Source organism: Athalia rosae, chromosome 5 (assembly GCF_917208135.1).
Source record: "Athalia rosae chromosome 5, iyAthRosa1.1, whole genome shotgun sequence".
NCBI classification, from domain to species: Eukaryota; Metazoa; Arthropoda; class Insecta; order Hymenoptera; family Athaliidae; genus Athalia; species Athalia rosae.
The window spans coordinates 17732256-17757693 of record NC_064030.1 but is presented as its reverse complement, the minus strand read 5'-3'; the positions used below and the strand labels follow the sequence as shown (position 1 = coordinate 17757693).

Below are 25438 nucleotides of genomic sequence, written 5' to 3'. Positions count from 1 at the left end.
TTATTTTTCTACTCACAAAGTTCTTCTCTGTCAAGACTTCTGGAACCACCTCCAAACAGTCCACGTAGAAAGCTCTCTTTTGGCGGCTCCGGCATCTCTTGGCAAATAAATATCTCGCCCATCATTTCGGTCATATCCGCCCTGAGAATATTCGTTATTATATTAAGTTTCCTTTAGGGGTTCGTTTTTATTTTCAATTATATTGCATCTGATAATGGTGGTAAAAAATTTACGAAAAGTAGAAACTCACCAGAATTCATTGCACACTGTAAATTTTTGTATTTCCGTTGGAGACGTTAGATACAATCCGTGTCCCTTGTTGCTGAAGCAGAACGTTCTTGCGATTCTAAATAACAAGATGAAATAAGAAAAAAAATAAAGAAAAAAAAATTAAAAAAAAATAACAGGAAGCAAATTTTTTCGTTTAGTAACAGGCGTAAAAGCTATAATGAGGATAAATTATCAACGATTGCAAATTTACACAAACATGACGTATGGTTATTGTTAATTTTACATAATATAGAGCTCTGCATAATTATTATATACATACTGCAGCAGTGGCAAACACCATTTCTACGATTACATATAAATACTTGGGATTAACTGGTCATATTTAATTCGATAATTACAGGGAAAAAAAATTAAGCAATCAAATCAACGAGACTAAACAACAAAAACATGAATTACTTCAACTCCGATATGATACAGTCTACTCGCAAATGATGTGAATTAATGAATGAGTCAGTCGATTGAAACACAACATTCCCAGCCGATTGAATGAAATTTTAAGAGTTGAATTTTTTTTTCATTTATCTTCAACATCGCATCAGCTTTGTGGCATGCATTATTATTTACAATTATTCATAGAGCTGATTCGAGCCAAAGACAGATAACTATGATCATGAGGTTTGATGGTGAAAAGAAAAAAAATTAAACTATTTCATGAAATTCTATCACTCTTTCTATGAGGCTAGTCAGTTTTTGATTCGGAAAACTTCAACCCCTTCGGATCGAACATGAAACTTTACCACCCCATGATTCAAACTGACTGGCCTGTACCACCTCGATCGAAGACTACAATTTTGAATAGTTATCTACAACGATCGATGATGAATATAACGACAAGCGGCAACCTTCCTTTTTATACACAAAATTTTGTATTGCAATTAATGTATCGTATGCTTTCAAGTGTCTAAAATTAAGTTGTGATAAACTTCGCCTACGGAGATGCAGCAGCAGCGTTTTGTATAATCAAAAAACAATGTTATCAACACATTTTTTTCTAAAAGAATTTTTGGTTTTATCAATTTTTTTTTTTTTGCTAATATTCTGCTTTTTTCTACGACAAAACAACTGTGTAAAAAATATGTCAAGTGTTACTGTATAGATATTTATTACACGTAGAAGATGCAGCGGTGGCTTTTTCTAATTAACTTTTCAATTTACTTTTACACAGTGATACGATTATAGCGATTATTTATAAATGTGTGTGTATGGGATGTGTTCTGATTGTCACGAAAAATGTATCAAGTCACTGTGTGATGTGGTTTAAACTTACAGATCGGTATCTTCATTGACAAATAGCTGTTGTCCCCATATCGACAACATGGGGTCTTCTATGCCACGTTTTGTAGTCTGAAAACTGTTATTAACTGTGAGTTAAGCCAACAATCACAGCGGATATTCTTAACGACAAGGAAATTAATTAGCCAACGACGTTGTGGACGATTACACAGAGATAATTGCTCCATGTAACTAGAATTGAGTCGACAATGTTAAGAAGTCTCGAACATCTGTCTACTTTTCCTTGAAAAACGAACTTTCCAGAGGCAAAATAATTAGCCACGGAATTATTTTTCATGGTATGGTTATGCGGTGGTACGATATTTCGCTGTACGTGATCAAGTGGTAAATAACGATGTCGAGTAACAGCTGACAATACAAAATAAGAAGGTATAAATAGGACAAGGTTCTACCGATACCGGATGATTGGCCCGACGATCCTGTCTAACAATGCAAATGATATTATTGGTAAATTTCAATGATAAAATTAAATCATTAAAAAAAAACTGAACACCGCAGAGATATACCGTTTAATATTTACTTTTTCACATTTTATCTGTTTATCCTTTAATAAATTTTTACGTGATCTTAGTGAAAATTCTTACCTGAGATCTACTAGGGGTAGAAAATCAACGTCGGTTAATATCCTGAGGCTTGGCAGGCTGTAAGTCACTATGTGTCCGCTCGAAACGTAGCACACTAAACAAACGCTATCTGAAATAACACAGAAAGAGCGTCAGATATTTCCTCGAGAAGAGAACAAGAGCTGAAATAAATTGGATCAACCATCGGGTCGAGAGAAGTTCTGCTTTCATTCAGAGAGGTGGGGAAGAAAAAATGAAGGGTCGACGATTCGTTGGATCACGTAGCGTTACCTTTTAAGGAAGTTATTTCAGCCTTTATTACAAAATCTGTGTCGGCGAGCTGCTGTTTGTACATGCAGGTCTGTGACGGAAGAGCGACGACTCTGGCTTGTTTTTCCGATGTTAATACAACGAATTGCCTGTCTCCGAATCCTTCGCCTGATACTTGAACATTCAACGTCGGAGATACGCCTGAACTAGCCGATTTGGTCGGAGTTCCTAAAAAGTAGGAATTCCAACATTGTTCGATTGAAAGGACCAAACATTTTTCAAGGGCGCTCTCTACTCACTGTTACGATCTTTACTATCCGAATGTTCTTCTCTCCAAGATTCGTAGGAATAAGGTATCAGCGCGCCGTTGCAATCGAGAAATGATATGGTGAGCATTGACCCTTTCAATTTGAACATGGATCCACCTGTACAGAGTGACAATAATTCACGATGAGCATTCTCTAAGAAAAAACAACCCTCTATTTTCCTTACTGTAGTTAGCAACGTGTATGGGCTGTGCGTGTCGCTGTTCCCCACAAATTGGTGCGCTGAACACAACCGTAAGTATAGAGCCAAGGGAAGTTCCGATCCACAAAGTAGGAAGGGCTGTGGCATCTGCGAAGCAAAAATTATCAATGTTCAAAGATATTAGAATCGTGAGCATTATGTCTGCAAAAATTTTACCATTCTTCTTTGTATACGAATCTGCGAATACGAGGCAGTTTATAGTTTCCGTTATATTTTCCAACGATGACATACTGGAACTCCTTGAGCGGGTGAACGAACTGTCCAATTTATCTGACCGGCCAGCATTACCAAGAACAGAATACAATTTTATTTCAATGTTATCATAGCTATAAAATATCACTTGACATAATCAAACATGCAACTATATTTAATATCCATCACACTTATTTTGAAACATTTTTTTAACATCATCTCGACAAACAAACAAAAAAAAAAAAAAATATGTCTATGAAATATTTAAATAACAGAAAAAAAATGTTTAAAATTGTACCATCGCCAAGTTACGATTTAAAATACCTTTCGCAATAATTTCATTTGCACTTGAATAAATATGTTTCGAGTTACATTTAACGGATCGTACGATTGCTCTGCGTACTCCTCTCAACAACAAAGAAACAAAAAAACAAAAAGGGCTATAAAGAACATCCTTTTTACTTTCCTAAATCATTTTTCGGATAACGTGTGTAGAGAAAATTTGTCGCTCTCACGATTCTAGATTTTTTTTTTTTGTGCTATCGAGAAGAGAATCCGTTCAACAATTTCTAGCGACGATTTTTCGCCACTGCCATAGTCTCGCGTCTCAAACCATTTATCGTTACAGTTACAGTAAATTTTTCTTTTCTTTTTTCTTCTTTTGCATCTAATAGTCTACAATTTATTGCTCTAGCAGATATATACCTGTTTACGGTATATCTAGACAACACGTATGTACGTGAAAAAAATAAAATAAATCAATAATATATATTAACAATAAGTGCCACGCATATTCACTCTACACGAAAAAAAATTGATAAATAAATTGACAAAAAAAATAAATGGCAAAAAGTGTAATATGCAGCTACGTAATTAGTGTATAATATACGTATACATCTAGCTCGGTCAAACATCGACGAGCAAAATACGTCTACGAAATGCCTTTTTGATCTAAAAAAAAAATACATCTAGTTATTAATGTGAATACGCTGCAACTATGAAATAGTATTTCATGACATAATCTAATAGTGCCTTTTACGATGAGAATTTTTTCTAGTTTTCTTTGAATTTGATTTCTTTCTCATGAAGCAAATTATATACGTTTCACTATTTATATATATATACATATATATCTATAATATTATGTGGGTGCGATTTACGAGGAAGGTATAAGTTTCGTATACATATAAATATAACACTGACTTGTGCGCCTAATAGTATAGAAAATTTTTTAGTCATCACCTAAATATCTAGAAGATTTAGTTGGTAGTCAGGCACTAGAATATATATGTATACATATATTTATATATAATTAGTATATATATAGAGATACATATACATATATGAAAGTTTTGTATACCGGGTGTACAGCTTCTGGGATACGATTTTGTTCTCTCAATTATTTCCTTTTAGAATATCACTAGGTATTTTTCGTTACAATTTTCCTCTCCCAAGGAAAAAGTAAAACCACATCCCTCTTTGCCCCCAAATTTTTTTTCCTCCTTTCTCGAATCACATCAGAGAAATATTTCTAAAAGGAAATAGAATAGGGAGAAGAACGTGAGAGGAAAAAAAAAATTATTGAATGAATTCAAAAATACGTTCCCAATACACAATCCGGAATACGCAGAACACGGTACAAGGTATACATACAGACGTGGGACAATTTTCTCAAAGGACACGTATAACCATTAATAATAATTATTATTATTATTATTATCATTATTATTATTATTCTTTTTCCTTATTCTTTGCTTTGCTTTTCGGTTAGTTCAGCTTTTTTATTTTACTTCCACTCTGAATCGACCATGTAATATTTAATCATCTCATGACCGGGGGATCAACTGATTGTCGTCGATACGAATTTTTTGTAAAAGGATGATAATTTTCCGACGGTTTTCTTTTTCTTTTTCTCTTCGAGGACGTCTATATTTTATAAGCTGCAGTTACGGTGTTTCGTGCACAGGTACAGCGTGGGGGAATGAAGCACAATTTTACTTACTATTAATATAAATGTCATTGTGGAATACTAAGAATTAATTTGTTCTTTTTTATAGGTACAGGTAGGCGAAAAGAAGAAAATTTTTCTATTGCAAAGTTCAAAAAAAAAAAAAAGAAAGAATTGCTCGTTGCGTCGAAGAACGACCGCGCCTCACAAGGGTTGTTCGATCACCCGAGAATGATAAATTATTCACTACGTTTATCGTTTTTGCTTTTTCTAATCGGCGCCGAAAGAAAGGTACGAGAATAATAAATATTTCGAAAAGTAGGTTCGTCATGGAGAGAATCGTGCGTACAAGAGTCTTTGACGATTATAAATTATCTATAGGTGTGGCAGAAGGTATACGAAAAACACATAATCATTATCATCATCAACATCATCATCACCATCATAATTACGAGACAAACTGCAGTGCGGCGGTAGCAGCTACGAGTGTTTCATATTATTATTCAATAATTATTTTTTATCTTTTTTGTGATAGGTGAAAGATAGTAGGCACACTATAGTATACTTGTCGAGAGAGAGAGAGAGAGAATGACTATTCAGAATTAATAGAAACCATAGCAAAAGAAAGAGGGGGAGAGAGAGAGAGAAAGAGAGGCAAGTAATATCTTTCGATTCCACGATGAAGAATGAATCTTGCATAGTTTGAAAAGTCTGAAATTTTGGCTTTTTGAAAGAGAAAGAAAACCAAACGAAGGAAACGAAAAATCAGTAGAAGAAGAAGAAGAAGAAGACGAAGAAGAAGAAGAAGAAGAATAAGAGGAGACTATTGACGAGTGATAGTTGTTGAGAGAAAAAATTGTTTTTTTTTGTGGTTGTTTTTTTTTTCTGTTTTTGTTTTTACTACCAAAACTGCAATAATGTCGGGCGGTGATGAGATTTTGCTGTGAGGTAGTCGAAGAAGAAGAAGCCGAGGAGGCGGAGTTGGTGGTGGTCGGTTGATAGCCGCGTATCTCGACGCTGCGTTGTACGTACAGAGGGAAGTTTGATACAAGGGTAGTACCGCCTGCAACTATCGAGGCCCCGGGGCCTTGAAGGTGATCGTAGCCATGGCCGTGGCCATCCAGGTCGGTATGGATCGATGCGGTACTCAGACACTTCTGTAGCTTGCGTGTACCTTGGGAGCGAGACCGGCATACCGCGTCAGGTACGGGAGGTCTACGAGACGGCAAACCGCTCCCAACTCCTCCGATGACAACACCCCCCGCTGTCACCTGCATTCCTTTTCCCGCAGATGCAGATGCAGATGCAGATGCAGATGCAGATGCGGATGCGGATGCAGATGACGATGATACTCCCACCCCGTTTATCTACAAACCACATACAACTGATGCACGTAGGGGAAAATCATTGTTATGGTATATCGTATCGTATCGTATCGTATTGTCATTTATATTCGGATTCGTTTTCCACCTCTTTATCCTTACGGGCATTAAGTTTTTTTCTTTTCAATTCCCTTTGCTCGGTTCTTTGCTTTTTCGTGGGTTTTTTTTTTTTTTGTTCAATTGCGTTTGTTTCCTTTTTTGTCTCTCATTATCGATTCGTATACTTATATTGGGATTTCAAAGGGTACCGGTTTTATGACCGATAATAGCCATTTCGAGCACTCTGCAAGTGTGTACACCTGTACCGGGGGAGCCTTCGACCGCCCAATTAAAACTGAATTGAAGAAAACGAGAGAAAATAGAGGTGGTCGATTCTGATCTGTTGATATGGTATACCACGATCATCCGTAGATATCGTTAGTTACACGAGTGTATGTATTTTTTTTCTTCTTTTTCTCTCTGTGAAACGCGCAACGCATCATAAAACGAGAAGCTGTTAAGCGAACTACTTGCTTTCTAGAATTCTATCGGAATGCGGCGTGATAGTATTGCACTTTGACGTTTAATCGGCACTGCACTATTCCGATCATCGCTATTGATAGCAAATATAAAATCGACGCTTCCTGCAGGATTCCCTGATAAGATTATACATATATTTAATTTTCTGTCGCGTAATTAAAAACGTCTCGATTTATTATCGCTTTGAAATTCGCTCTCTATCTTCCGCCTACGAAAGCCTTCGATGATATACAAAAGCTCCTAAAAAGCTGCCCCATATAATTCATCACATGCACGAGTATATAATATATAAATATAAATGTATATATCATATCACGTGCGACATCGTTAAATTCCAAAGATCCCTCAGGAAATCCACCACAGCAGCGAACGCAAACCGAACACCCTCTGCGGTACTATACTATAAAATACAATAAATTAATAGATAAATAAATTAAACGAAAACAAATATATGTATACATATAAATAAATAAATAATCCACGACGTAAGAAGAGTAGGAAAATTCATTGGATTCTTTTTTCTTTTCTTCTCATCATACTCGAAATTATTTTCTCAATTACTTTTTCAAATATGCACAACCTCCTCTTCTCACATATCCATGCTAGTTTTTTCGTTATCCTTTTACGATATCGTTATCGCTATGATGATTAATTTTTTTGATTTTTGTTCTGTTCACTAGCAAGCACGTATAGCTGACTAAAGGGTTGCGATCATCGCGTCACGGCGACCTCCTTTGACTCTTCTAAAATTTATAAATGCAGCAGCGTAAATAGGATTGCGAGGAACGAATACTTGATTAATTTATCAATTTTTTTTTCTTCTGTAATTTGCAGTTGCAGTTGGGGTATTTTTTCCATTTCAAAAAAACTTCCGTAATCATGTATAGCAGGTGAAGAAAAATAATAATAATAAATAAATAAATAAATAACATCGGTTAATTTTTTAAATTCAAAAAAGGACGCCGCTTGAGCGCGTATAGGTATAGGTATAAGTACCCGCGATTATCTAATATAAGCGAATAAATACTAAAAAACACCAAAATTTCTACCACGGATGTTAGAAAAAAGTGAAAAATCTTTTTTGCTCTTCTTTTTATCTTTCATTTTTCAAATTATATAGGGTATATATGTATAATGATATTCACGCATGGGTAAATTTTTCGATAATTTTACCTTGTACCGCGCTTCGAGGGGACAGATTATTTGGACAAAAAAAAATAAATAAAATCACAACGAATTAATTAAATAAATCATTTAACTGGCAATAATTATTATTAACGCTACGATGAACTACTGAAATGTAATTATATTGAAAAGAAAACAAGAAAAAAACTTTCCTTTTGATTTTGTTGATTTTTGAAAAACCGCTAATGTACGATAGTAATGTATATGGATATATATATATATAAAAGTGCAATTCAAAAATATCTGATAACATGTTATACGTTATCACACGTATATATACATTATGTTAATTAATAATATTGATACGTTAAACGTATATCAAAGAGAGCGTTTTCGCTAGTCGAACGTACGTGCGACAGTACTGCTGTAGTTACATACAAGCTGTGTAAACACTTACTGAATCTTCTCATCAAATTCCCAGCAAACGAAGGGGGTGGTGCCCCATCTTCTTTTGATCTTAGATCTGAAAAATTTCCCTCATTCTTCTGGTACTTAATATATGGTACGGAGAGCAAACGGTTTTCTCTCTTTTGATGGTGCCATTTTTTAGTTACATCCCTCTTAGGCCTTATCGGTGGCATCACTTCGTAATCGAGGAATAAGGGGAGGTCGTCAGGCCTTTCGAGGGATTCCTCCGCGGTCGAAATATTCGACGATTCGTTTACAACCGAGGATGAAGTTGTAACGGATTCATCTGGACAATTAGCACCATTGTTATCGCCACCGTTATCCTTGTCTTGAACTTCTGTCGGCTCGCCGGTCTCGGGTATTTCTTCGAATATTTCGTGACGCGGTGGACAAGAGGCGAACAAGGACGACGCTTCGTTGGAAGCATCGGTCGGTGGTGAGCTTGCGGCTACCGAATCGCTTTGCCCGTGAGAAATAACGGAGTGTCGTTTTTGGTGGTGAATCGAAGGCTGTTGCTGTTGGACTGGACACTGTGAGCCACTCGCAAAAGTTGTTTTTATCTTTAAATCAACTCTACTTAATTGACGTTTTAAATTGAAACCTTTCCAGGATGTTTTTTTCCTTCCACTTTGCTCTCCGGATTGTTCCTCGGTGTCGTTGTCGCTTCCGCAGTCCCCGCCGCGAGTCGATGTTGAACTTGTAGACGACAAAGGCAACGCAGGCGTCGAAGATTTCCCCAATCCCGTCGTCGTCTCATCCGAAGAAACGTGTACGGGCTCAGAACCAACATTTGTCTCGTTGTGAACGTACTGAATCTATATCATCATGGATTGTGCAGCATAAAATCAGTTTGGAGATAACAAAAGTAAGAAGAAAAAAAAAAAATAAAAAAAAAACTCATGACGATAATGGGCAGGTGTACATTTAAAATTTGATTATCGGAAGAGCTGTTCCTTTTTCTTATGTAACAACAGCGGGCAGTTTTTTCGAACTTGCGATGATGTACTTTTGGAAATAAAGAGAATGAAAATCCGTCAAGTTTGCCGCAGATAAATGAACTACTTTTGAAAAAATTCGGCTCTCCGCCAAAGCGTTACATTTTTCGATCGAACCGCAGGTTCAGGACCTAGAAATTGAGCACAATCTACGCCATGCTTAATGAGTTTTTCATGCTAACGCTAGAGAAGAGAGCTGCAGGTTTCTCTTTGAGATAAAATTCTATGTGGGAAAATGATAATTACGTTAGGTATTGTACGTACATAGGTGGATGAGAAAATGTCGCAAATATGCGGTCACTTGTCATTTCCGGAATAGGTATCGTTTGTTGAGTAGGAATAGTAGAGTAAAAAATCGCGACTATTTGGTTTCGCGTTTTGAAGCTTTGCAGGGAGAAAAAAGAAAACAAAATTATATAAAAAAATGCAACCAGACAAAAAAGAAAACTGAACACCAGAGATAAAAAAGAAAGAGTAATAAAATGATAGAGAAGAGAAACAAGAGGTAATAGAAAAAGTCAATCTCCTAGACCTAAGGGCTGGTGCCTTGCAATAAAAAAGACGGAACAGCTGGGAAGAAGTGCACTGAGGGGAAAACATTTTTTATACCATAGTATATAAAAGAACGTAGGAAAAATCGGAAAACAAAAAGCTCCTCAAGTGCGAGACACTCGTGTTGATAAACAGAAAAAAGGACAAGACTTATTCAAACATTGATGTTCACAATTTGACGACGATAGATCGACGTTGAGATCGTTAGTTACAACTGGTAGTTAATGTCCTGGAAATTTTTGAGGCGGCATTCTGTTTTCATCATATTCGCTCTCCTGTTTCCCAGTAGTTGCAGAGTAGAGTAAGTATTTCCCATTGTAAACCGTATTGGTTTCCTTCTGTAGTTCTCAGAGCTTTCATCGTCTGTTCAGCTTCTTTGTTATTTTTCTTCTATTTCTTTTTGACTTCTTGATTCGATATGACGAAATTATCAACAGCGGAATCATCGCTCGTGGGTAACGAGACGCGCCCTCTCAATAATAATCACCATCGTCAACATGGGCATCGATGATCGTCGGGAGGAAGTTTTGTTATGTTATTTTCATTCAAGGCCAAATACAAAACGAGTAAACAAGCCATTTGCACAGTAGTAATTGTAAACACATCCTATTTACCCTGCTGCAATTTATCGTTCCAATCGATTTTAAGCGACCATTTTTCAAAACGTTTTGTCAATGAAGAAACTACCGTCATATTGTACGGTGTGCGTGGACAGCCAAAGACTATAGGTATGTATAATCAGGGATTGTTGGTATGATTTCAAATAACAATCATCGCAACAATTCCATCGTGCAACATGAGAATTAATGTTCCTTTTTTCCGTAAAAAAAAAAACGATTATTCAAACTTTTTTTTTTTTTTTAAATTTACCTTAATATTTACAATTTTTGAACCTACGCAATGTAAATTTTTAATTTTATCACATGCTTTCCATTATCTTCCATTATCGGTATGTCGTTGTTAAAAAGGTACGGCGATGAATTTTCATTAAATTGTTTATGATTCATCTGTGTTAGACACAAAACAGCCGAACAACCAATGAACATTTAGAATAAATAAATAAGTTGTGAAGTAACGCAAGAAAAATATAAAACAGATCATTTACAAACATCGATGTGAAATACAGAGATCTCGTTTTAAGTCAAGGTAAAGCACTGGCTTCGACGACTTTGTGCAACCAAAACCAAAACTACAAACTTCTAGTTGTTAAGAGCTAGTTGAACTTTACTTGTTGTTTCAACTTCGTATATTTCATATCGATGCTGGTGTAAGCACACAGTTCGCTTGCTTTCCGACCATCTACCTTGACTACGATTCGATAGCCAAAATTGCAGGTAACGAGAAGAAAAACATGAGCATGTAAAACAGCTTAATCAGTCGATTATTTCAAATTTTATTCCCAAGTTATTCGCGAATCAGGTCTCGATTCGTCGAAAGCAAACTGACGAAATGTGAAAAATGCACACGAGTATCGAAATAATGGAGAATAAAACTGATGAAACCATTAGCAAAAGTATGCAGTAAAAAATTGTAGTTTCCGGGTAACGATGATGAGTTTTTTTTTAATAATATTCATCCAAAGATAAAAAGGAGTTACCTGTATCACGGTCAGTTTTATCGTTGTTAATGTCGGTATATTTTGTCTACGTGAAAAAGGATCAGGAGTGGCGATATAACAATGATTAAAATAATGGAGAAATGACAGCGGTGATGGCGAGCTAGATGACGATGGCAATGGCAAAAAACTTTGCAAGCTCAAAGGCTCGATACGCATGTTCTGAGGATGTAACGCGTTGAAATTGTTCGATCGAGACAACGAAATGTAATGCGAATGAAACAAAAATATTGAAAATGGCTGATGCTGGTGCAGAAAAATATTTCAATAAACCGATAATTTGATGATTGCGACTACTCCGGACATCATTTGATACATCAATCGTTTGACGAACCGAGCGATCAACACCGAAAATGACAAGTGTTGCTTCTAATTTACGACAATTTCTAGCCTGCTAAAAAACTAATGACATATGTCGACCATGAGTCCCAGGCAAGAAAGTGCAATTGGCTTCGATTCCAGCTGAGAATATGCAGGTACGGCAAATTCCTGACCCTCTGATTTTCGAGTATAAGTTTTCTTTTTTGAAATAATTTCTGAAAAAGACTAGAGTCTTTTCAACGCGTCTCAGATTCGCCATACCTGTTCGCACACAGTTTGAATGAAAGCCAGTTGGTGCTTTAAAATTGATGCATCGACGGCTATTTCGAATGCAAAATGCAATAGTCCGTCTAATTTCTGACCTCCAGATATCTAAACACCCCATTTTTAATTAAACGCTGACAATGATTCACCTAAGTCACATACTCTGTAAACAAGTCGCGCAACTAGTCAATTTCTCATCCTATCAACAGATCATCTAATATTCTCCTCAGCGTGAGTATTGAGAGAAAAATATTTTACCTGGTCAACGCTGGGACTACGTGCTTTGTCCTCGTTGTCTCGTCGTTCGTCGTATCGCTTCGGACTCCGTAGCGAGCGCTGAGAGGGATCCATGCTTCCGTACAGATCTTGCGTCGTCACGATCAAGAGTAGAGACCTCTGAATTATATCCACAATCACTAGCCCGGTCTCGGTACCGTAAGCCATTCTACCACAGACACAAGAGAAACGAAAGAAAATTGAGCCACGGACCCTCGAAAATCGCAAGCAGACACTTGAAATCGAGCGAACGACACTCACAAGCCGTAAGAAGAGTTGAGACTCAAAGCATTTATGTTTCCCGGTTGCTCTCCGTTGATCCACGGAGAGAGACAGACCATCGTCGGTTGGAATCCCGGAGCCCGTCTTTGTGGTCCAGATTTGACTTTCAGCGGAAAACTGTACTCGAGGGATGGGTTTCTCAAATCTTCTCCCTCATTTGCGAGGCTGCTTCTCGGAGGGTATTCGTAATCCGGGGAACACTCCGTCTCGGCAGAAAACTCGTGCGCGCTAGGGATCTCCAGGGTCTGAATCAGGAAGAATACATTTCTCGTTACGACACTTGAAATTTTTCATTATTTTCCTAGTAACTGACGATAACTCACAACAATCTCCGACTGGTCTTCAGATTTTTTGAACTGAAAGAGAATAACGTATCGGCTGGAGCCAACGATGGCCAACTTTCGACTCTCCGGACAGAGAAATATCAGCTGTACGGCCAGAGGATCTTCGTCCGACTCGGAACTTCGCGCTTTGGCTTTCTCAAAAACTTTTCCAGTTTTTAATTTATACAAAACTTGAAGCGTACCGGCCGAAGCGTCCCAGAATTTTATGCTGCCGTCGGCATGGCTGTTTTAAAACAGAATAAATTCATGAAAATTCAGATCAGTTTGACAAAGTTTGATAAAAATTTTGGCAAAAGGCTAAAAAATATTTACCCGGTGAGGACGATCTCGTTGTAACTACTCGAAGTCGGGCTCCATTCACCTCCGGATATCGGCCAATCGCTCTCGCTAAAACCCGTTCGTTTCTGACTTTTTGAACCAACGGAATAGAAAGCGGGTATCAAGTCCGAAGGGCAGTCAGCAAAGTATGCGCAGCAGGTTACAGGAGACTCGTGGATGTCCATCGGATATGGATTCTCAAAGCAAGGGAATCCCGGAGAGTGAAGATCTATCACGACAAGGTCGTTGTGGAGTAGAACCACGACGGCGTACGGGTCCTGAAAATCTGTCGTCAAAAGAAAGAAGATTTCAACAAAGAATCCTTTCGTCATTTATCCAGACTCAAACGGAGTAAATAATTCGATAAATGTTATCAACCGTTTCTAAGTGAGAATCGAAAAATTATCGGAGGACTAAAAAATACGTAGCAAATAGTACGACCAGTACTTTGTACGATTCTAGATGATCTAATTATTTCTTTTCCATTCGAAAAAACATCCAGCGAGATTTAAAACGAACATCGAACGATGAGTCAAATTTAAATTTCAAAGTTTTTTTTTTTTTTTTTTTTCTTTAGATAAAAATTATTTGCGAACAAACCACATTACTATTCAGGATACGTGTGTCTACTTCATATCATTTATAAGCAACTAGGAAGCTGTAGTGAAACGAAGTGCCGATAAATATAACATGTGCATAAACATACATTATACTGTCGAGCTGGTTAAAAGGATACTACAATGTATGGCATAAACCATAAGAATATTGTAAAATCATTCTTCCTATTTTGATAAAGTTTAATCGAAATCCCGAGACCCTCCTCAAAGACTGTCAAGTGTTTGATAATCTTCGGTGCTCAGATTCAAACGTGCAAAACTACAATCGTGCAATTTGCAGTGATATTACAAAAAGGATTTTCAAAACTGGATTATCATACAAACACATGATATTTTCATACGAGCTTGTTTCAAATTTCAATAGCATCATAAGTAATTGTGGAGTGGTTAATAATACTGCATTTTCAGTTAATCAACTGCCTAACCATGTACCAATTATAAGAAATATATGTATATATGGAAAAAACATGGGTGACCGACAGTGGAACATAAAAATTATGGTCATAAATTCCAGGCGTTAAAATGCTAAGCGGACGACACAATTATCATGGTTCCTATCAGAGTCCAAGACCTTTTAAAAATCCATATGGAACATGCAGATGGCAAATGTTGTCTGATTGAAAAAAGTGAATCCACGATTTCAGACAATAATTGATATTAAACCGTGTTGTGTAATGTAATGTAATGTAATGTGAAGTGACGTTCCTTCTTTTTTTTTCATTCGTTCAGTTAGAACCCAGATATAATGTGCGATGATTCTTTTTTCGTATGTATTGATCAAGTGATTTCTGTGTAATTTACTTAGTATACTTTTATATGTCATACCGCTGGTCCAAGGACTTTCGCACAACGTTACGAAATCCACGACATTATGTTCCATTTCTAATACCGTCGTGGTCTTGCCTTGTATGACAGTAATACTCGGTGTTCGACCTGTTGTGTCGTACGCTAGTCCTCCAGAGAATATAACGTAAGCTTCCCTATAAAAATAGGTCAATATAAAAATATGTTATTCCTCATCTGTATTCGAGAGTAGGTAGGCAGATAGGTAGTACTGGTAACATAAGGATAAAAATATACATTATTTTTTATCTCTCTTTTCTTCTTACGATCCAAATGGTATGTAACGTAGTTTACGCAGTTTGAATAAACTCTATCAATATTTCTCGTGTGCAATGTGTATCGATAATAAATACGGGTAACATTAATTGTCACGTATAATTGTTTCTTTGAAAGTTGAATTTTTTTTCCTGACATAGAAGTTAGGGGGGTCAGAATAATTAGTCGGTGCAGCATTGTGCTATCACGTTAAAAGCAGGTGCGTTATTTCAGTGCGTGTATATTTGCGGTGCAATTATAGGTATTATTATTGTTACGTCATAACTATAATTCGGAAGCTGACGCAGTTGGTTGTTTAATTTGTTTTGAACCAGAAAAAAAAAAAATAAATAAACAACAAACAAAATTTCATTTGCTTTAAACATTTTTTTTGCTCCATGTGAAATAATTGGCCGTCATTGATCGAACAGCTCCGACGTTATTCACTATTTCTTAATATTTAATAGAAGAAAAAATTTCATTCGGAACGTCAACAGTTGAATTCAAAAATTCTGGAAATAACGTCACCAAATACACGTATGTGACGGCAAAATTAACAAGGTCCTTTGATTTCAAATCGGTTTTTGAAGAAAAAAATCCTCATTGTCGTTAAAATATTATGAGGTATTATCATCATCATTATTAGTGGTAGCAGTTATAGTAGAAGTAGTGGTAATGGTGGTATTATTATAGTTAGAGACTGAAATCTTACCCAGATCTTGATATCTTCCATTCAACTTTCTGAATCGGTTTGCAAGGTTCGGGGACACCGTCTTTGGTAGTTTTAGCTGTTTTGAAAGAAAGATAAAAAAAAATGAACCGACGATCAAAATATTTATAGACGACCATCATCAATCCCGTAGTAAGCGGTCAATTACTCACCATGAGGGTGCGTCACGTTTATGGGTTTTAGTTGGCGCAATGCCCAAGTTGAAAGTGAACCATCGGTGTGACTGCACATAAATTGTTTACCGTCGTGGTGCCATGATATTGATTTCAGGGGCTCTGTGGTTTGGCATCTGTAGTCAGGATTTTTCAGCCGCAAATCCCACAAGACTATTTGACCAGACTCGTATCCAATTAACATCTTAAAATGATAGTGGGAAAAAAAATAAAAATATCATTAAACTTGAAATCCTATCGGGATTAAAATCGGCGGTAAAAAATGATAACCGGAACTAACTCGTGGATTACTTCTCTGGCAAAATGAAATGTTCAACATTACCTTGCTTAGATCGAGAGGATTATCGCTCAGGTGAATGACAGCCCCTGGATGGGTTTTCCTCGACCTAAAAATATAAAATAACGCATGAGTGGAGTTTGTACGTTTTTTACATTAAAATCATGTTTTTATATCCGCTATCCAATTTCCAAAAGGCATTTACTTAGCGAGTCTTAATCTTTGTAAAAGCGGTTTCACGTATCAACGTCTACATAGTTAGACAGTAATGATACACGCTATAAGGGCAAGAGGGATGTCGAAAAAATGTAAAAAAGTAAATAAAAAAACTATCTTCAAAAGAGAGGTCAGATATACGTGTACATTGTGGTGTTGGGTGATCTGCACAACGTTGGGGCTGTATCTACGCGGGAAAATATTTTTAGTTTACTGCGACATACTCACTAATATTATAGATATCCACATTCTATGAACGGGCGGGAAAGTTTGTTTGTTTTCAGGATTATAAAAATATAAAAATGAGGGTTTTTTGCCAGTGGCCTACTAAAGATTAAGTGAAAACATACTCATGGCATAATAATGTCAGTGTGATTTTCCAGGTGAAGAAGAAGTAGAAGAAGAAGAAGGGCTTGTTTCGAGTCACAATTTCTTAGTGGTTTTGGTTACTCTTGTAGCGTAGCAGCTTGGGCTGGTTTCCAGCGTTCAGAAAACGGTGAGAAACGAGCGAGAGAAATAATGATAATAACTTTTGTCACAGGATTGGAAATATCGAGCTTGTGCTACTTTTCATTCAAGTTTTCTTTCAACATCTATTGTTTCTATACATTTCCCTCTCTTTCTAAACGATGGATAATTTCTAACACACAACACACCGATCAACATCAAGGTAGGAACATGTTTCAATTATTATAACTCTCAATTGTTAAATCTCATCCGCCATTATTCTGCGATAAAATTTTACTCACACTTCTATAGCTTTATTCCAGTTTATCACATAGCCAGATAAGACGAAAGTCTCGATATGTAGGACGTGGATATTTCCTCGTTCGGTTCCAACATAAAGCCATTTACTTTGCAGTGGTAGGTGCATGAAAGTTATCCTGTAAATTAATAAGATATTGATCATAAAATGTTACATTCCAAAAGGACATTAATTCGCACATTAAAAGTAATTTAACGATCACGATCTCCTCTAACCTTTCTCGTTGAAATTTAAGGCTCTGCACAACCTGTGGTATTTTTTGTCGAAAATTCCACAAGTGCAAAGTATCGTCCGCAGTGGCTGAAACAAGGGCTCCTTCGTTGACAAGAAACTGTATTTGAAGTACAGCTGAGTCTCCATCGTGTCTTACGTGAACGTCGACACCTGGTCTTCCCAAACTGATTATCAACAATTATTTTTGTTAAGATAATATACAAAAAATTAGCAATGCTGAAATCGAAGAAAATGAAGATAATTCCAATTTCAGATTTTATTGTAAACCCCGTCGTATAATATTTCTGTTCGAATATAAAATATCTAAAGAGTTGCCAGAGATTATAACAGAGTAGTTAGTTAGTCGAGCGTGAGAATCGCGAGTTCTTTTGAAGAGCCCTTGATCCTAAATGGCTCGTGAATCTGTGGAAAGGATCGGTGATGCTTGAACTGGTACAAAGCAAGACATAAAAGGCTTTCGTTTTTTGAATTTCCGATAAAAAAGAAAAAAGAGGAACAAAAAATGGAAAAAACCCCTCTATTGTCTCGGTGGAGAAAAAAAAAATTGCTTCAGAAATTCGTAAGTACATACGCATCGTGTGTACTAAAAATTTAACCAGAGGAAACGAAAAAGAAAAATTAAAAAAAGCAAAAATAGCTGATGCAAAATTTATTATTATTCGCAAACACGATTATGCATATTTCTAGAGAGATTTATTCTTTCTCTCTCCTTTTTTTTCCGCCGAGAAAAAATATGTGCTGCGTTCCTGGCGAGTTAAACATTAGAGGGAAACGAGAATATATCGATCTGAGGAAGCGCTACAGACGTTGCTTTTAATATTCTCTCAATTATTAGCGCAACGTTAGAAACTGAATCTCACGTGAATATAATTAAAAACGAAAAGTACGCGTGACCCAAATCTTGTTCCGTTGTCCTCTTCTTTCATTATTTATTCATCTATTTTTTTTCTCTTTTCGTTTTTTTTTTTCATTAAGGATACATTCGCAGCGAGCCTGTTTTTGTACCAATCGCTAGTAGCCGTTGAATAGGGTCAAATGCGATAGCGGTCGGTTGAAATGGAAAACCGTGCCTGAAGGTCTGCAACAAAAAAGAAAGAGAACAAACGATTAATTAATTAAAATCATACTACTGAACTAATAGTTCCCCTCAGTCGAGGCTTCTCATGCAAAATCCTGAGAAGTTTACTTCTGTCTTGTTTCCAAGTTGCCGTTCGATCGTGGAAGTCTTTTCGGCAAGGTTTTTTCCTTTTTATTCCTTGTTTTCCTGCTTCTATCGAATAAATGTCCGTTAATTTCCGGTATACCTAATCCTAATCTCCTGCAGAATGTCTCCTTCTCAACATGCGAAACTTTATCGAGTGGAATGGCCCAGCGTAAGCAGCTGAGCCCCATGGATTTGAATTTCACAATCCTTAGAGCGAATGGCCGGGGAGAAATACATGAGAAAGGGATCAAAGATAACCGTTCCAAATTGCATCCATCGGATTAGGTATCTCTGTTTGTATAATGTATAATGCCTCGTTTCAATCATCGGTACATGAAAAAACTGAATAAAAATATTAATCTCTCGGGGGCGCAGTGAAAAATTCCCCCAGGGATCAAGAAAATGTTCAACCTGTACCTACGTATCATATGCATTGTTTATCATCATCATCATCCTATTGCCGTTAGTATCATTATTATTGTTTTCGTTTGGAATGAATGTATGTATTTTTTTGCTACAGATAATCTCAACAAAATTTCGATACCCTGGAATGTTTTAGCAGCAACCCCCCTGCAACCGTGATTACACAAAGCAGCATGAACACGATCGATCAATAAAATATTTTCGGTTTATTAATTTTTCTTCTGTTGTCATTATTACTTCATTTCCATGGCTCTGAAAACGTGTATCATGTTTCAGCTGATTATGCCAAATTATCTAAGTTGTATAAATAGTAGATAATTGTATTATTGTTATGTACGTACGTACAGCTGGAAAATAAAAACCACCTTTAAGCGTATTTTTAAGGCGATCCTGTTTCATAATTAATAACATCGGATATCCAGGGAGAAAATATTGACATTAGAGAGGAACAAGTCAAAAAAAGAAGATTTAATTGCAAATTTAATTGCGTCCGATCGGTTGAGGATCTGAAGGCAAATAAGTAGATTAATTAAGCGGGGGGTAATTGAGAGGGTTCAATAAAGAAAAAAATTATGATAAATCAAGGACAAACGATCAGCTTACCTTTTTAACGTTAAAATGATCGGGCCGAAGTGTTTCGACGATTTCTTGCTCCGGTTTCACCTGTTGACTAACCGATGAACGAAACCCGTCAAGAACACCTTTAAATGTGAACTTTTTCATCGTGTTTTAAACGATGAAAATTTTATTAGGAACCGGGGGAAGTAGGGAAGGAGGGGGTTAAAATGCCCGCGTTCCAGTTTAGGGTAAGGATATAGTTAATAAACGCGATGACATTTATACCGACTTTTGGTTAAAATTCTCTTCGTTTAAATGGTCGGAAATATTTCTTCTTCCCTTAATTTTGATTGTTCAACTCTTTAATTTTTTTTATCGCGCTTCTCTGGATGTCTGTTATACGTTTTTTTTTTTTGTTGACTGCGCTCAGATTCGTTTCGAATATGTTCGTAGAATGTAATATACGTGACGTACGTGACACCAGATGCTGTACTAATATCACTTCATTTAATTGAAACAATTATAGTTTTTGTATTCAACGTTTTTTAGAAGGATACTTTTTGGATTTTAACGATTTTTAGAGGTTCTAACTTTTTTTGAATGTCAGTCCGGTTTGCCTTGGTATAGTCCGTTTTGATAATGCCAATTTTTTTACTAGCTGATTTTATTTATTTGCAGACGTGAAATTGCAACATTTACGTTTGGCCTTCAGCAGCTGTAACGAAAACGTTACAGATAATGTTAAGCATATTTATTTTATTTAAGAGAACCTTTTTCTTTGCGAATATTCAACGACCCGAGAATACCGTTTGTTTTTTGTATTTATATACACGTAATTCGGACATTTTGTTTAAAAATTGTTCATTCACTAACGTTTTTTTTTATTTTTCCTCTTCTGAACTGCGATAAACTGCGTGACAATAATCCCACTCTCAACGGCAATGCGGTGTTGCTGTCAGATCAATAACTGGCAACAGGCAGGCTGCTGCTTTTTGGTCCTCGTCACTGCCACCGCGTGGCCAGCTGAGCTCTTCTATTTCCAAATGATAACCTGGAGAGAGAACGTTTTCAGGACACGAACACAACCAAATGGAATCGATTCTCTACTCAAATATAAGGAACCCATTACGCCATGCGCGACGCCATTTTTACTTTTCCCAGACGCTCACTCCCGTTTCACTATCTTCGCTGCAATCGAAAGAAAACCTGGCCAATATTTACTTTAGTTTACCTTCCATCTGCATCTTTCTGGATCCTGATATCACGAGGAGAGAATATTTATTTCACACGGGTTTTCAGGTGTTAATGGAAAACTATGGCACCAAACTCAAATTTGAACTAGTATCGATTTTTGGAACTTCAAGGACGACTTATAGTTTGAAATCAGAACTTCCGGTCCGTTAAGTCGATCTTTTGATCTTCCATTGTTGAAGAGAAATCGATTATCGTTTGTGACAAACTTTTCGATCATTCATCAAGTTTCGATTGTTATTGCTTATGGCGTAATCTCGAAGCGTCTGGTTATTTGGTTATAAACACGTCTCCGCTGTCAAGTAATTAGTAAATTCGAAAATTCTTAATTAAAAGTCCAATTGCATTATTATCTCTCAGCGGTTTTTCTGTTTTTGAAATCATGACCATGGTAAGTGACGAGATGAAATCATTTCGATGAAATTCTTGAAACCTATTTATCTATGAAGCTAATTTTACTGGGAATTCATTTACTTTGATAAAGATTGTTAAAACCAAGCATGAAATTATAAAATATTCACCCACAAATAAGGGTTGAAACTTATCACTTGTACCTTTCATCGTTCAGGACGTCCAACGCCATTCGGTCCATACATTGGTCTTTCGATCATTGAAACGTACACATGATATGTTTTTGTCTAATCAGGGCACTCTGCCTCCCATCGATCCTACGACGTAAGTAGAGTTTGGAAATTATTCATTATATCAATCTCTCACTGTCCAATGATAAATTGGAAACTCCAATGATTTAATATCGATTTATACTTACAGGGAATCAATGAAAAAAGGCATAAAATCTAAAGACAGTTATGCCCTTGTTTTTGATCGTGTTAGAAAGAATAATCATCTCAAACTCAGCCATGATCATAACTCGGACCCTCCACCACCAGGAGGTAAGTGCCTTGATATTTAGTCTCTCATCCAAAAACTTTCAGAATCAGAGATTTACGGGACTTGGTATTTTCAGATGACAGTTTCAATGGCAGTAACAATTCCTCAGCAATTGTGCCTTACACACCTGGAATAGCTGGATCTTTGATATCTGGTTCAGCAATGCCAAATAATTCGAACAGTACTTCGTCATTAGTTCTTAACTTGCCACCAAAAAAGGCTCCAACAATTGCAAAACCCCGTTGGCACGCGCCTTGGAAATTATACAGAGTAATAAGCGGGCATCTTGGGTGGGTTAGATGCTGCGCTGTGGAACCGGGAAATGATTGGTTCGCAACTGGATCGGCAGACAGAGTTATTAAGGTAAAGAAAAAAAAAATTACGGCATTTGATTTGGTACCAATAAATTGTCGGACTTCTTTCAGATATGGGATCTCGCTAGCGGTAAATTGAAAGTGTCCCTCACTGGGCACATAAGTAGTGTCCGCGGACTTGCCGTCTCACACAGGCATCCGTATTTGTTTTCTTGCGGAGAGGATCGTCAGGTTAAATGCTGGGATCTAGAATATAATAAGGTAAAAAGAGTCGGAGAATTCCGATCCACTTTAGATATATCAAGATTTCTAAAGCTAGAAAAAAACTTAACTTTTTCAAACAGGTTATCAGACACTATCACGGTCATTTGTCGGCGGTTTATTCTATGGCGTTGCATCCTAATATCGATGTGTTAGTAACCGCGGGCAGAGATTCTACTGCCAGAGTTTGGGACATGAGAACAAAAGCGAACGTTCACACACTGGCAGGTCATACCAATACGGTGGCTAGTGTAATATGTCAGGCAGCGGAGCCACAGGTGATATACAAAATCAGTTGAATTAAGGATTAAAATTCGTATGTGTTAAGGATCTAGAACCACACCATCCTTTCAGGTCATCACCGGTAGCCACGACTGCACCATACGTTTGTGGGATTTGGCTGCTGGAAAATCTCGAGCAACTTTAACAAATCACAAGAAAAGCGTTAGATCTGTTGTTTTCCATCCGACGTTGTACGTATTTTCAGATGTTTTTTACACTTTTTTATCGGACTGCGGAATTAATTAGTCTGAGTCTTATTCGCTTATAGGTACATGTTCGCTTCAGCCTCCCCAGATAACATAAAACAGTGGAAATGTCCGGAAGGAAAATTCATACAGAATCTGTCCGGACATAACGCGATTGTTAATTGTTTGGCTGTGAATCCTGACGGTGTCCTGGTTTCTGGCGCAGATAACGGAACGATGCAACTTTGGGATTGGAGAACCGGGTAAGATTACTGGTTTTTTGAATGTCATCCTTGACACATGCATTCCTTTTTTACCGTATAAAAATACTTTGAACGTGATGTTTTCTATTGCAGGTATAACTTCCAGAGGCTCCAAGCGCCTGTTCAACCTGGTTCAATGGATAGTGAAGCTGGAGTTTTCAGTATCACATTTGACATGTCTGGGACTCGTATGATTACCACCGAAGCCGACAAAACGATAAAAGTTTACAAGGAAGATGACACAGCGGCATGTGTTACATCTCTTCGAATTAAAATAATACTTGAAAAAAATAAGCTTCTGGAACTTTTCAAAATAATATTGATTCTCGTAACTTGGTTCAAGAGAAAAACTATTTTTCATACAAGCGGATGGTTTATTTAATTTTTCTTTTATTAGAAAAAAGTTTATTTAGGGAGTATAGAAATTTTTTTCAAACAATTTACTTCAGCTGGTTTTTCAAGTATAGATTTTTGAAATGACAATTTTATAATATGACTAACTTGATTATTATGTTACAGACCGAAGAAAGTCATCCGATTAATTGGCGGCCCGACATCATCAAGCGAAGGAAATATTAACGAATTTAATAAATTAAGCATCCTCGTTTTGTGAAAATTAAATCAAAGCGACGACAATGATTAATAATTTGCTTATTAATGATTGTAAATAAATCTTCAATTCTTACGAATAATTGCCTGGTGTGTTCCTAAAGTTCCTCGTCCAAGTTGAAATCCTCTTCTGGATAGTCTCCAGTCTTCACGTGCGCCGGTTTCAAAAATCCACCATAATTTGGGGGACAATCAAAATATCTTTTACCTTTGACTCTGAAAACGTGAAGCAGATATGTTTATACCACAAATGCATGTAGTGATTTCAAGGGCTTCTTATACGTTTCTATACGATTTCTGCAATATTGCTATAAAAAAACTCACGATCCATCGTTTTTGCCTAAGGGTTCATCATACTTTACACCAATCCACCATCCACTTTTGAATTCAGTTGTACCTAATGAAATTAATAGATGATCAAGTATGACAGACGAGATGGGACTATGTAAAATTGAGACATTTAGAGGCTAAGGAAAAAAAACTCACCAACATACATGACTGTGCCCCGCCGCTTTGGCTGATTTGGTACTTGAGTCTCGCAGCGATCTCCAACCTTGCAAGCTTTTGCTGCAGCTTCATCTGCTTCTTCTTCTAGCCGTTTTTCTTCTTCCCTACGTTTCATTTCTTCCTCATTATATTTTCCCAACTTATTTCGTTCTAGGAATGCTTTGACGGTATCTAACATAATAAATTTGTTTAGCATCAAACACTCATACTTCTTTGATAATGCTGGATCACTTTCTAAATGCGATTGTGTAAATTACCAGATCTTTTAGCGTACTCCGTATTGGACAGTTCAAACTTGTCTACCTGTGCCGTCTCATCATCCGGCCGGATGCACTTGTCTATTACCTGTAAGAAGTTTAGAAATAATAAGATGTATGATCCCGACAATGAATACATAATTTTTATAATTAACACAACAAAATAACTAACATGAACTCTCATTCCATCGTCGATTGGATATGAGCCAAGCAAACGGTCACCTTCATCTGGTTTGCAGACAAGTTTATCATTTTTATCATAGACCTCCAATTTCATTGTGGCCGAGTTCCCGCCAGTAAGAAGTTCCAGTTTACCCTTTTGACAGACATGTTACATATGAATTTCCAATAGACCGGACTTGATCGCCAGAGCATAAAAAATGTGACACAAAGTGAAATACCTTAAAATCATTGAGGGTGATTCCCTTCTGAAATCTTCTTTCTACGCAGCAAGTTTGCTGTCCAGAATTTGTAATATTTAAATTAACAAAGTCTGAGGTTACTACAGTGTAGGTAGTCATCGTTTTGAGAAAAAATTTTCGTTTCTCAAATTTTTTCAGATCAGAATATAGAATACCTATTATTTTCTAATAACTTTCGTACACTATCACGATTCACAAGACGGAAACTACATCAGGCTTTTACCGGTAATAAAATTGAGAGATACGAGAACTTGACATTTGCGAGTTCATCAGTCCGAATTTCTGGATAACCTTTGTTTTAATTGACAGCTGAACGCGTGACCAGCGCGCACTTCTGGTCGGTATGTAAACTTG

The 25438-nt window shown here is 36.8% G+C and overlaps 3 protein-coding genes and 1 long non-coding RNA gene across 14 annotated transcripts in view; 2 read left to right on the top strand and 2 right to left on the bottom strand.

Moving 5' to 3' along the window:
* Positions 1 to 22020, bottom strand: part of LOC105687322 (syntaxin-binding protein 5) — a 25433-nt gene extending 3413 nt beyond the window's left edge. The window contains exons 1-24 of one of the 11 annotated variants that reach the window (XM_048655738.1): positions 21863 to 22020; positions 21648 to 21761; positions 19888 to 20893; positions 18638 to 18735; positions 17639 to 17821; positions 17407 to 17541; positions 16487 to 16550; positions 16144 to 16348; positions 15974 to 16049; positions 14989 to 15143; positions 13541 to 13832; positions 13208 to 13451; positions 12864 to 13129; positions 12585 to 12771; positions 7303 to 7386; positions 6260 to 6452; positions 3102 to 3224; positions 2910 to 3032; positions 2717 to 2842; positions 2439 to 2645; positions 2169 to 2277; positions 1559 to 1642; positions 251 to 346; positions 17 to 141 (exon numbers count right to left, since the gene is read on the bottom strand). In XM_048655738.1, the coding sequence (XP_048511695.1) occupies positions 17 to 141; positions 251 to 346; positions 1559 to 1642; positions 2169 to 2277; positions 2439 to 2645; positions 2717 to 2842; positions 2910 to 3032; positions 3102 to 3224; positions 6260 to 6452; positions 7303 to 7386; positions 12585 to 12771; positions 12864 to 13129; positions 13208 to 13451; positions 13541 to 13832; positions 14989 to 15143; positions 15974 to 16049; positions 16144 to 16348; positions 16487 to 16550; positions 17407 to 17541; positions 17639 to 17821; positions 18638 to 18735; positions 19888 to 20007 (3295 nt within the window). In that variant the 5' untranslated portion in view covers positions 20008 to 20893; positions 21648 to 21761; positions 21863 to 22020. Of the gene's footprint in view, positions 1 to 16; positions 142 to 250; positions 347 to 1558; positions 1643 to 2168; positions 2278 to 2438; positions 2646 to 2716; positions 2843 to 2909; positions 3033 to 3101; positions 3225 to 6259; positions 6453 to 7302; positions 7387 to 8568; positions 9395 to 12584; positions 12772 to 12863; positions 13130 to 13207; positions 13452 to 13540; positions 13833 to 14988; positions 15144 to 15973; positions 16050 to 16143; positions 16349 to 16486; positions 16551 to 17007; positions 17159 to 17406; positions 17542 to 17638; positions 17822 to 18637; positions 18736 to 19405; positions 19537 to 19625; positions 19791 to 19887; positions 20894 to 21073; positions 21224 to 21647; positions 21762 to 21862 lie in introns of those variants that run through there. The other 10 variants (XM_048655739.1, XM_048655734.1, XM_012402875.2 and 7 more) reach the window with 10 other exon arrangements.
* Positions 15156 to 19660, top strand: LOC125501051. The gene is made up of 3 exons (XR_007278560.1): positions 15156 to 15481; positions 17041 to 17153; positions 19382 to 19660. It is a non-coding gene; the product is annotated as an uncharacterized LOC125501051 (long non-coding RNA).
* On the top strand, positions 21318 to 23981 carry LOC105687324 (pleiotropic regulator 1). Its single transcript, XM_012402884.3, has 10 exons — positions 21318 to 21484; positions 21662 to 21768; positions 21865 to 21986; positions 22061 to 22347; positions 22410 to 22559; positions 22643 to 22837; positions 22914 to 23032; positions 23110 to 23289; positions 23383 to 23536; positions 23809 to 23981. Exons 1-10 carry the CDS (start codon positions 21476 to 21478, stop codon positions 23866 to 23868), a joined length of 1383 nt encoding a protein of 460 aa, XP_012258307.1. The 5' UTR covers positions 21318 to 21475; the 3' UTR covers positions 23869 to 23981.
* LOC105687325 (tubulin-folding cofactor B) lies at positions 23660 to 25438 on the bottom strand. The gene is made up of 6 exons (XM_020853148.2): positions 25064 to 25438; positions 24835 to 24978; positions 24663 to 24750; positions 24385 to 24576; positions 24223 to 24295; positions 23660 to 24114 (listed from the first exon to the last, which is right to left on the bottom strand). Exons 1-6 carry the CDS (start codon positions 25181 to 25183, stop codon positions 23997 to 23999), a joined length of 735 nt encoding a protein of 244 aa, XP_020708807.2. The 5' UTR covers positions 25184 to 25438; the 3' UTR covers positions 23660 to 23996.